The sequence below is a fragment of the Dendrobium catenatum genome, unplaced genomic scaffold (genome assembly GCF_001605985.2).
Source record: "Dendrobium catenatum unplaced genomic scaffold, ASM160598v2 fragScaff_scaffold_525, whole genome shotgun sequence".
NCBI lineage: Eukaryota > Viridiplantae > Streptophyta > Magnoliopsida > Asparagales > Orchidaceae > Dendrobium > Dendrobium catenatum.
The window spans coordinates 358,378-371,490 of NW_021318987.1; the positions used below are offsets into that span (position 1 = coordinate 358,378).

At 34.6% G+C, this 13,113-nt stretch overlaps 1 protein-coding gene across 2 annotated transcripts in view; it reads left to right on the plus strand.

Annotated features, from left to right (window-relative positions):
- LOC110093492 (protein arginine N-methyltransferase 7) overlaps positions 1-7,670 on the plus strand; it is a 120,027-nt gene extending 112,357 nt beyond the window's left edge. The window contains exons 13-15 of one of the 2 annotated variants that reach the window (XM_020818399.2): positions 7,119-7,215; positions 7,294-7,436; positions 7,542-7,670. In XM_020818399.2, the coding sequence (XP_020674058.1) occupies positions 7,119-7,215; positions 7,294-7,430 (234 nt within the window). In that variant the 3' untranslated portion in view covers positions 7,431-7,436; positions 7,542-7,670. Of the gene's footprint in view, positions 1-7,118; positions 7,216-7,293 lie in introns of both variants that reach the window. The other variant, XM_020818398.2, reaches the window with a different exon arrangement.
- The last annotated feature ends 5,443 nt before the right edge of the window (positions 7,671-13,113 follow it).

A 13,113-nucleotide genomic window follows, 5' to 3' on the forward strand; every position in this document is an offset into this window, starting at 1 on the left:
TCACCTGTCAAACATCTCAACAAGTTTCCCAAACTTCGATTTACAACTTCAGTTTGCCCATCAATTTGTGGATATGCTCTGCTAAATTGAAGAGTAGTTCCTAATTTTGCTCAAAGTGTTCTCCAAAAATGACTCAAAAATTTAGTATCTCTATCAAAAGTTAAAGTGTGAGGAACACCATGAAGACGAATAATTTCTTTAAAGAATAAATCAGCAATATATGAGGCATCAGAAGTTTTCTTGCAAGGAACAAAATGTGCTATTTTGCTAAATCGATGTACCACCACAAAAATAGAATCAAACTTTCTAAAAGTAACAGGCAATCCCAAAACAAAATCCATAGAGATATCATCCCAAGGTTTATTTGGAATTAAAAGGGAAGTATATAAATTAGCATTTTAAGAAGTTCCTTTAAAAGTCTGACAAATTTTGCATTCTTTCACCAGCTTAGTAATTTATTTTCTCATAAGAGGCCAGAAATACTTTTCCTCCACTAAAGCCACAGTTTTTCCCTGCCCAAATTGACCACTCAATCCCCCACTATTAAGTTCATGCACAAGTTGTTCTCTTAAAGAATTTTTTGTTATGCAAAGTCTAGATCCCTTAAACAAAAACCCTTTGATGAATAACAAACTGAGTAGAAAGATCAGTTCCAGAAGCAAGAAAAGAATCCCAAATATTTTTGAAATCGAGATCATTTGCATAAGTATCTTTTAAAAAATTAAAAGAAGTAATAGTCGGGTAAGCAGTTACCAACAAGTGAGATCTCCGACTTAAAGCATTAGCAACCTTGTTCAAAACACCAGTTTTATGTTTGATATGAAAAGTATACTCTTGCAAGAATGAAACCCACTTAGCATGTCTCTTATTCAATTTTTTTTGAGAGCCCAGAAAACGAAGTGCTTCATGATCAGTATTTAAAACAAATTCTCGTTGAATCAAATAAAACCTTCAGAATTTCAAAGCTTGAACAATAGCATAAAACTCCAAATCGTAAGTAGAATATTTGGATCGAGTATCATTCAGTTAAAGTAAGCAACATGTTTTCTTTCTTGGCTAAGAACAACACCAATACCAACATGAGAAACATCGCAATCAACTTCAAAAATATTTTCAAAATTTGGCAAACTAAGAATGACAGCTTGACTCATTTTTTTCTTAATGAATTCAAAAGTTTGTTCAGCTTGAGGTGTCCACCTAAATATTCCCTTTTTCAAACAGTCAATAATAGGAGCAATCAGAGAACTGAAGTTTTTAATAAACCTTCAATAAAAAGCCAAACCATGAAATCCTCTCACCTCACTTATGTTTTTAGGAGTGGGCCAACTTTTAATTGCCTCTATTTTTATCAGATCAACTATTATCCCCTCAGCAGAAATAATAAAACCCAAAAATGTTAAGCTCGAAGTCATAAAGGAATATTTTTTGAGATTGATGTATAGCTTTTGTTCCCTTTAGTTTGCAATACTTATTTTACATGATTAAGATGCTCAGAAGATTGAACACTATATATCAAAATATCATCAAAATATATAACAACAAATTTGCCAATAAAAGGTCTCAAAATATGATTCATAGTTCTCATAAAAGTGCTCGGAGCATTTGAAAGCCCAAATGACATCACAAGCCATTCATATAACCTTCTTTTATTTTAAAAGCAATTTTTCATTCATCTCCAGGTCTTATTCTTATTTGATGATACCCACTTCTCAAATCAATTTTAGAAAATTTTTTTGCACTGCTTAACATATCTAGCATGTCATCCAATCTAGGAATAGGAAAGCGATATTTGATGGTGATTTTATTTATTGCCCTACTATCCACACATATTTTTCACGTACCATCTTTTTTTTTTGTAGTTAATAAAGCAGACACAGCATAAGGACTTAAGCTTTCTTTAATTAAACCCTTTTTTAGCAAATCAGACACTTGCTTAAAAAGTTCAGCATATTCAGTTGGACTCATTCTATAATGAGGTAAATTAGGTAGAGTTGCTTCAGGAATTAAATTAAGATGATGTTGAATATCTCTCATTGGTGGCAAACCTACAGGCAGTTCTTCAGGAGATAAATCAGAAAACTTATCGATTAAAGATTGAATTTCATTAGGAATTTGAAGCACAGAATCAATTTCTTTTCCCAAAACCAAGTAAACCAAATCAGAGTGTTTCAAATCATTCACATTCAAAAACAATTCATGAGTGCTTATTTTGACAACTTTGTTATTTTTAATAGGTGAATCAGGCATATGTTTTTAAGGATAGAGAGTGAATTCCTTGTTGTTTTGAATCAAAGGGTAAGTATTCTTTTCCTCATTGTGAATGGTTTTGTTATCAAATTGCCAAGGTCGACCTAACAGAATGTGTCAGACTTTAAGAGGCACAACATCACAAGTAACTTGATCTTTAAAAGACCCCCCAATTATTAAGCTAACAACACATTGCTTTGTGATAGGAACCTCACCTCCCTCTTTAAACCAAGAGATTTTATAAGGCTTAGAAAGCGGTTTGGATTTTAGTTTCAGCTTATCAACCATCATTTGAGATACAAAGTTTCCTGAACTTCCATTATCTATAATAAGAGTGCAAATTTTCCTTTCAATTGTACAAGTTGTTTTGAAAATATTTCTTCTAAGCCACTTATCCCCGTTGCCAATTTTTGTTGTTAAGACTTGTCGGATTTCCAAAAGTTCTTCACCTTCATCCCCCTCGACATTATTTTTCTCTAACTCTATGTCATTTTCAGTTTCAGAATTATCTTCTTCCTCTTCCTCTACTTCTTCATCATTTTCAATGAAATTAGTTCTTGGTGGATTATTTTTTCTACAAGTTGCAGAAAGATGGCCATAGAGCCTGCATTTGTAACAAGGTCCAATTACTCTAGGTTGTTCAAATGGTTTAGATCCCATAATTCCTTTCCCTTTATCAGCATTTTGATTTTAAAAAAATTTAGTTTTAGTACCCGATATTCCCACAGAAGTTTGAGTTTGACTCTTAATCCCGCCAGTTGGTTGTCGCTTATAAGTTTCTGTTATCTTGTTATGACCACTTTCTCTTTGACGTTGCTTTTCAAGTTTTAAAGCCATTCGATATGCTTCGTCAACTTTTTTTACGTGATGGAAGTTCTAGTGATCCTGAATTGGCCATTTAAAATCATTAATGTATCTTGAAATAGTTTTCTCTTCAGATTCATCTAAATCATTTCTTGATTGAAGTTTGTAAAATAATTCAGTATATTCTTCCACAGTTTGAGTTTCTTGACGCAAATTATTGAACTCTTGAAATAAAGTTCGTGTGTGATCAGACGGTAAAAATTTCCTCTCATTTTTACTTTAATTCATTCCAGTTTTGTATCTTTTCTTTATCACTTAGGTCTATTGTTTTGTAAATTTTTCCACCATGTAATAGCATGACCATTTAATTTCAAGCTTGCAAATTTCACTTTCCGATTTTCAGGAATTTCTTTCCAATCGAAAAATTAATCCATTTTCTCAAGCCATTCGAGAAATAAATCAGGTTGCAACTTACCTTCAAAGTTGTGAACATCAATTTTAATCCCAAAATCCCAATTTCGTTGTCACCTATTTTGATTCCTAGAGATTTCTTCTACGCTTTCAGATGTTTGAACATATTGGTTATTAACATTAAGATTAGCAAGAGTATTAGCCATTTTATTCATCTGATTTTGCAAATCCGCTAATTGTTGCATTACATTTTGCTATTCCCCCGGATTATTAGCCATTTTAAAACTTAAAAGAAACAAGGGACACACTAACCAAGGATTTCCTAACTCGCTCTGATACCAATTTGATGCGTGCAAAACTAGAGTAAAGAGACAAATTGGAGAATACCAGGACAAGACTTAAACCAAACTCAATTCAATTGTAGCCTGCAAACATTCAAACAAACTTCGAAGAAACAAAAGCCAAATCGAACGGAACAAAATAAAAAATATATATATAAAACGCTATCCTCAGTAAAACCGTCTAGCAGTCTCCTCACATGCAACGAGAGTAGGAATGTATGATAAAACTGTGCTTAGGCTTGCAAACCGAGGGTCCACCATTGCAAAAGAGTCCAACATCCTACCAAACTCCTCCGACAAATGTCTCGGAATTTCAGCCAACATACACTTCCAAAGCTCAAGAAGAAGGATACAGGTGGAGTGGAACTTGCGTAGAGAAGAAGAGATTAGAAGCCAAGACGAAATAGAGAGGTGAAGGGGGATGGAACAAGCTCTCAAGCTTTTCCAAGAGAAGAAACCCTCAGGTTTTTGTAGAGACCTTGCTCACAATATTCAACAACCTTTTCCATCTCAAAACAATTTTTTTTTTTTAATAAGCAAAAGAAGGTAGACAAATAGCCATAACACCTCCAACCAAATCCAATTAGAATTAGGGGAAAAGAAAGGCCAAAAGTCACCAAATAGAAGACCAAACTGCAACAGGAATTCTACACAGAAAACAGAGAGGAAGCCACCAAAATCCCCCCAAAATAGCCATGGGAAATCAACCAGCAATGGATCCGAAAAGCCAGCACAGGAGGCAAAGCACCAGGGCACGAGAAACCAACCAGCAAGGGACCCGAAGAGCCAGCACAGGAGACAAATTGGCAAGGCACGAGAATTCAACCAACAAGGGGAAACTGAGATGACAAAACGAGGAGAAGAGGCACAAGTCCACTCCATAATGAATCCTTGAAATAATAGCATACCTTTTTGAATTAATGAGCTAGGAAGTGCATTTAATCCCCAATCATTGAGCTAAACTTCAGCTCAAACATTTATGAGCTAGCACCAAGTAGAATCCAGCATTTTTTTAGTTCAACACCAAGCAACCAAGGCCCACCCGAGAGCAACCACCACACCAAACTGAAATCAGCAAGCAGCCCAAGGACGAAGTGGACCCAAAAGCTAGCAAATCCAAGGCTTGTCATGCCTAGCACATTCCTACCATGATCATTGGAAGCCCAACCATCATAGGATAGCATCAACAAAAATAAAACACAACTAATATTGTTCAAAATACAATAAAACATAAATAAACCAAAATTATTTAATGCATCACATAATACTTGTTCATGTGAATCATTGGAGTGTGCTCGTGATATTATGTTATAAATTCATTATTACTCGCATTCGATCCGGCTGTGTATGTGTTGTAGATTGGGTGCAACTACCTGGAGTTAAATGTTTTTGTGTATTTTTAGAGAGAACAAAATTTATCTATATATAGACCGTATTTCACTCGGATGGGCTCCACATGCGTCATTTTTCTAGCTATAAATCAGCGCCCTTTCAATTCAGTTTTATTACATGTTTGTTTCATCAACCAGGCTTTAGGGAGTTTTTGAGTGTTTGGGAAAATTCTTTTAGTGGCAGGGAGGTTTATGCCCACAAGTAAGCTTTTAAGGTCATCACAAATTTCATGTAGGTGCTTATAAGTTCAATGTTCTCATTTTTGTAATTTTATTCTTATTTTAGTATTTTTGTGCTTTCAGATTACTTCAACTCTTTTTAATTTTTAATTCATCTTTAGAAATTCCTTTTATATTATCCTGTTTGGATTCCCCATTAATGTAAATTTGGCTAGCCTCTCGGCGACGTACCAGCATAAGAGGTGTCTTTAGGAATGTTGAGTCTGCCCATAAAGTCAAGAAAGATGTGCATGATCAATGTTAAAAATATACTGCATTTAGAGGCTCCTATTTCACAATTCCAAGAAAGAGAGGGAGAGGGAGAGTGAGAAGAGAGAGAAGGGAGGTGGCTAGTATGGTCGAGCTAGGGCACGACCAACGACGTTAGTGATGGCAGATGCTTCGGCAGCGAGGATGTTGGTGATCCCTCCATATTTCCCCCATGGGTGGGAATTCCACCTTCCGTCGGTCGTCCACTTCCCTTACCCAAAAGACCTCCCATAGGGGTTGGCCACCCCACTACCTTCACCATGAAATGCCCTTTCTGCTGTCCCCACATCTGATAACCCTATTCCACCCCTTATCGGAGCCCTCGGAGGCGGCTCTTGATGAATACCCTAGTCAAACTCCTCTTGTCTGATCTCCTTTCCCTTCGATTCGGCCATGGGAATCTCGGTCAAATCTTGGTTAGGGTTAGCCATCGTAACCACTCTTGAGGTTTTTGTTTGCATCTCCAAGAGCTTTCTTAACATCTCCTCCACCCTTCTAAATTGATTTTCCATTAATAAAAATCTTTCTTTCATGGTAGAGAACTTCTCCACACCGATTTTGAATTGCTCCATCTCGCCTTCCAACACCTCCATCTTCTTTACATCCATTAATTAGATCTAGGCTCCAATTGCAAAAACAATGAAAATATCTTTTTTTTTTTCTGCTCAAGAAAGCGCTATGATACCAATTTGATAGGAAACACTCGAAGATTTCAAGTAAATCCTATCAATAGAGTTGAAAAACAACAAAATGCTCCGCAAATCCCATGGAAAATCAACAAAACAGTAATTTTTATTGAAGAAATCAAACTAACGGAGGAAATAAAGCAAGATACAATTGATCATCTATTCGAGAGTAGGATCTATCTCTCCCAAATCCCTAGGCGCCGCTAGAGCTCAAGAAAAAAACTAAACCTAAGAGATCTCAAATTACAGCCCAAGTTCATGATGAAATCCTAACCCTTATAAGAGAAACTTTTAAAAGCAAAGAAGATTACAATCTCTAAACAGTCCATAATTCAAATTTTCCCTTTCAAAGCAATATTTAATTGAGTTGTTCTCTCTCAAACTAATATTTAATTGAGTCCCCTAATTCAAATTGGACTGGTCTAACACGAACATCTTATGCTTAAATGATCAAGTTTCTTTACAGTGCTGAACGTAGGCCTTAATATCAACCATTTTTTTAAGTGCTTTAATTTATGCCTTGATATAGAAATATTTGTCTAAATTTCATTTTGTGCCATTGACTTATTTCATCAATTTGCTTTTTTTGCATTATCTCTTGTAAATTTGATGCATAATTATTTGATATTGGGATAGTTCTGCTGTGCTCTCAAAATCTAAGAACTCAATTATACCATATTTGCTTAGGCTTGGGTTTTTTACTACACTTGTTTCACTCATTTAACATTTTCACCTCTGCATATCTATAGATTGAGTTTTCGGAGCCAGGAATCTGTCATGGTTTGGTGCTTTGGATTGACTGGGTGCTAGATGTAGATAATTCCATTACTATATCTACTGGACCAGGTTTACAACAATTTCATCAGAAGCCTAAAATTTTAGTTTGTTTTTTATGCTTTCATATCTTTTGTGCTTCGTTCACAGTTAACAGATACTGGAAGCAAGGAGTGAAACTTCTCAGCACACCATTAAAAGTTGACGTTGGATCTTCTGTAGAGATTGAGGCATCCTTTGATGCTGCTAGTGGTGAACTGACGTTAGAATCCTTATTTCCTCCTTGATATGTAGTAAGTTTGATTCCTTGAGCTTTGATTGGATTTAATAACTTGAAGTTGGATTGAAGAACTGTTATATGAAAAATAATTTTACATCAAAAACTTTTTTGCTGCAAGAAATTGTATAGCGGACACGATCACTTCGTTAGCCGCACCTACCCAGAGGAAGGAGAAATTATTCTGTGCGCATTCCAGATGTAAAGCTAGGTTCGAACATCAATAAAGAACTGCAACATCACAACTAAATATTTCTCGCACACTTGGAAACAAACTAACAAGAAATATGAATAAAGAAAATAATTTCCTCACATGACTCCAAATTTATTTCAACCACTTCTCAATATTTATATATACTAGGTGAAATGTACATGTATATGATGCATGTGAATAAAATTAAAAAGAAATGATATTATAAAATTTCAAAAATATCAATAGGCATAGAAGCTAGTTTATGTGTAAGATAAGGGGTCCTACTCAATTAATTTTTTTAATATTAATATAGTATCCATTAGAAGATTAAATTAGTCATTATCTATAAGAATATCAATTTTTCATGTAAGCAACAATGAATAAGTACAATGAGAAAATGTAATAGTTAGTAACAACTTATTCTAAATACTGTGAATGAGGAGTTTTCACGACATTGTTAAGCTAGGAGAAAAAATATATTTATTTAATATTCTCAAATGGGTAATGAATATATGCATAGGGCATAGGCCTACTCTGAAACCAACAGTCAAAAACTTGCATTATTCTTATCAATAATATTTTAGCGCTATATATCACCAACTCTAAAATATAAATTCTTTTTTAGTAATACAAGGAAAATACCTTGAATTTCGTCCATGTTAGAAGTGTAATATAAAACCTACGTTGAAACAATTGGATATAGAACTAATCAATATATTGAAATTTTTATACTTGAAATTCATGAAATTTGTTTGAAAGAACCCTAGCTATAATAGCTAAATATCAATATTTATAAAAGTTCTATAAGCTCAGCTGCAACAATATCTTAACTCTCCATAGTTATTTATGTTTTGAAATTTAACAGCCGACAAACACAGTTGTTTGAAAGAACCCTAGCTTTAGCGAAGGTGTCACACCTACAAGGGAGAGGTTTTGTGAAAGTTCGACAAGGATGTTAAGCCTAAGTGAACTTTTCTCTATGCACACCAAAAGGGAGGTGAATTGATGAATTTAAAAATACTAATTGCTTACTTCATAGAACAAATATGATATTTTTAGATTTTTTAGCATTTGGAAAAGAAGCAACAATATACTTAATGTGGAGGCAAACAAATTTACCAAAACATCAACACAATGATGATGATATTGTAATTAATAGAATAAAGAATTAATCATAATTTTCTCCACATAGTTATCACATAATTAAAATTCAAAAGAGTAACACCAGAGATTTATAGTGGTTCAATTAAAGAATGACCTACGTCCACTCCTTAGAGTCCTCTCTGAGTATTGCACTATTACTATAGTGTCTCTCCTAATCCCCCCATAATAAGACGCAGAAGCCCTTACACAAATCACTTCTACCAACCCCAATGCAGCAGAGAGCTGGAAGCTTTGTCACCCTCCTGGTGATGGAAACAAGCCTTCAATCATTTTTCTCCCTCTTGGAGAAGACTGAGAACCTCAAACTCTTTTATCATCCTCATTGTGATGGCATAGAATCATGAACTCCTTTCTCACCCTCTTGGTGATGGTAGGAACTACAAACTCCTTCCTTACCCTCTTGGTGATGGAAGAGTACCACACCCTTGTGAAGAAGAAATTTCTTGCTAGAGCCACCCAAGAAACCTAGAAAACACTTGGCAAAACAAGGCAAGAAACATACTTGGAGCAACCATGCGAACCCCTCACACTAATTCTACCTCACAAACAAGCTCCCCTTTCTTCTTCTCTAAGCTCTCCTAGTTCTTCTTCTTAAAGCTCCCTCTCAAGAACACTCAACAACTGAAGACTTAAAATAAGTTCAATGAGAGAGATTAACTATAAGGCTTCATAAGAAGCCCTAAAATTAAATTATGTGACTCTGATCATATAGTATGGTCATGGATCATCCAGTAATATTAGTGCGAAGTACTCATGTTAATACTGTACAATGATCTAGCATTGTATGATCATTTCAAAGAATTGAGTTGACCGTCCAGTAAGATTTTGAGCATCATCGAGTAATATTAGTTCAAACAACTTGGATTATCATCCTCTAAGATTGGCGATGATAAATCATTGTCCCACATAGGAATTAGGTCAAATAGTACAATTGGTCCCAATCATCCTATATGATCTGGCTTGATTAATAAATTTAAAATCATCCCCTAATCACAAGATTAATTTAGGTAAGATTTATTTACTTTGTACAGTACGATGCCTATTTGTAATATGATTAACATAAAATTTAAATTTTAAAATATTGCCTAAATTATGATTGGTGACTAAGTTCTTGATTTCAACTGATCGTCATGCACGATCTTGATCGTATATTACAATTAGTTCAAATAGCTTTAATTACTTAATTAACCATTTTTTATATTTTTTCATGAGTTGATCATATAATATGATATATATCATCCAGCATGATTAGTTCAAAAAATTTAAATTTCTAATCTTGTCCTTGTCTCACTCCCTTGAGTGTGTGTGCATGGTTACCAAGCTTGGTATCCACTAATTACATTATTTGACTGAAGAAAAATAGAAATACATAAGAATTAAAAAATACAGACACATTAAGACATACTTAACCCTAGTCTACCTAATATTGAGCTGAATAAACTTAGTGTATGGTGGATCTAAAATGTTAGTGCACAAAAAAATGTAATAATAGCGATTGATAGGAGATACCATATTAAGGAATTCAATAATATTTATTATTATAAAAAATCATAAGACTTGGGTCCAGATTTGCATTATTTTGAAAATTTTGACAATGGAGGTTCACTTAGAGATGGAGCTATGCTATTATTGCTAGGTTTCACACACCATAGGAGAGGAGCTATTAAGTTTGCCTCTCTAAATGGAGGTTTAAATGGAGACATGGCGAGGGTGATTGATAATGAGTGTTGCATGCTAGAGTAGAGCGAATGTTTGGTTTGCCTCTCTTCACAGAGGTTTGCATGATGACGAAGTGAGGGTGATTATTATTGGGGTTTGTATGAGAAAGGAGAGGAGATGTTGAGTTTGCCTCTCTCACATTCATATATATAGGAGGGAATAATTACGAAGGTTGAATGAGGAATTTAAATGGTTTCTTTTGTTGTACAGTTAGAATTTTGCTTAGGTGAATTATATGGATGAGATTAAGTTTAGGAAAAATCACAAGTGGCTTATATATTTTGTACAACCATGAATATTTGTATGGGAACCATTTTGCAAGTATCTTGTAGGTTATATTTGTATCAATGAACCCAAACATATCCAACATATACTCTGCTAAGAATATCTATGACCGAGATTTTCATGCCCATACAAAATAAAGAATTTTTTAGATGTCTGACACCAATGAAGATCGACAGCGCTTGGGATATTATAAGATACCTCACTTTCCATGAAGACCATGAACATGAGACCAAATAGTGGCATCACCTACAAAAACTAGTCAAATAACTCATTAAGGCTGGAAAATTCAAAGAGTTCATTCTTACCAAACTAGAGTAATGACCAGGAAAAGCCCTTGTAGAAGAAAGAGCCAACAAGGCAAGACCAACATGACCCATCCATATCACTAGAGTAATGCCCACCATCATGGGTGCGAAATGTAGAGATGCTCCCACACATGCAATGAAGTCGGAAGCCAAAAAAGTCCATTTATCATCATTCTTACAGTTTATTGATGATGAACTAGTAACCTTTATTGGTAGAGATGAACCGACCAGGGCAACCCACATAAAGAAAGCAATTATAATCACAACCCTAATCACCAACTATCAAAGCAGCAGCATTATAATAGATACATGGAGATTAGTGAACAAAATCTTCAAAATTATCTTTGATAAGATGAATCATTTGACTCAATTGCTTCTTCTCTTGACTTGGAGAGAGATGCTTCCCCTTCTCCAAATTCATGAAAAATGCAAAGAAATTTCTTAGGGAGAAGATGAACCACCTTTAGCAACTAAAGAATCTCCTCACTTTATCACATCTTCTTTAATTCTCTTGATCGGGAAAAAATATTACTACTTTATCTAGAGTCGGTGAAGTCATCATTAGTTTTGTACTCATCAAAGAAGAAGGAAGATAGAAAAGGACCATCTACTATGTAAGTTGCACCGTTGGAGGTACAAAGTAAAGATGCCCCATCATAAAGAAACTTTCATGGGCAGTCATCAATTCAACAAGGTGATTATGACCTTATTTCTAGGCACACTCCATCCAAGTAGTAACTGGTCATCCTCTTAAGGTAGTTCTCATTAATCTTATTCACTCAGGCCAATTACTATAATGTTTTATAGAACTTATTGAACTTTTAATCACCTATACACTAAGAATAATCATCAAACATCAACCACTTAATTATTTTCTCATAGAATACAATAAATAAGATTAAGATTCATAAATAGCATTGCAACCTTGCTAGAAGTTATATGTAGATGGTTTCTTAATATATTAAGGAGTTGGTGCAGGCATAGTCGTTATTTATAAATTTTATACTATTCTTTATCTTTAAATTCAATGAAAATATAGTGTTATAGTTTATGTTATGTAGGAAATGCCTAAGAAAATGAAACAAAAAATCATAAGTGTTAAATTAGCATTGTAGTGCTCCAACTACCAATGTTGTGGCATTTGCAATGCCTCGATGCTAGATCAAGGAATCACAGTGCTGGAGCCTCAAGAAAAATGAAAAATGATTGAAGTACCACAACATTATAAATCTAAAGTCAATGTAGCAATGCTTCATAACTCTGCAACATCAAAAACCCATTCCACTTCACCTGAGTCTCAAGAATTTGAGTGCTAGAGTGCCAAACATTATAATTAAAAGTTTGAGTAGGTTGTTAAACCTAACAGAACTATCTTAAGGCTAACCAAGAGGAGGGGTGAATTGGTAATTTAAAAACTTCTCTTGGATTTTAGAAAAAATCGTTATAAGATATTTAGCATAATGATAGATTTTAACAAAAAAATTCAACAATAGTAACTAAAAGTGTGGAAAATAAAAAATGTAATAAAAAGTAAAGAATAGAAGAACACCAAATTTTATAGTGGTTTGGTCCAACAAGACCTACGTCTACTTCCTAAAGACTCCTTCAAGTATTACATTAAATCAAAAGTGACTATCCTTTTGCTCCCACAGCAAGACGGAGTAGCACTTATAAAACCTCTCTTCCATCCACCCGGTGCGGCAGAGTACCGACGTCCTTTCTCACCCTTTTAGTGATGGCAGAGTACTAACATCCTTTCTCACCCGCCTGGTGATGGGAGAGTACCAATGTCCTTTCTTACCCTACTGGTGATGGCAGGGTACTAACATCCTTTCTCACCCTACTAGTGATGGTAGAGAATTGTGATATTCTTTGAAAATCTTCTCTCAAAATCCTTTAATGAAGTAGGGAGAAAACTTGAAGAATAAATATGAGATCATTACCTTTGAGCAACCATGTGAATCTCCTCATAATTTCCTCTCAAAAGATCTCTCAATCTTCACTCTTAAAACACTCTCCTAAACATT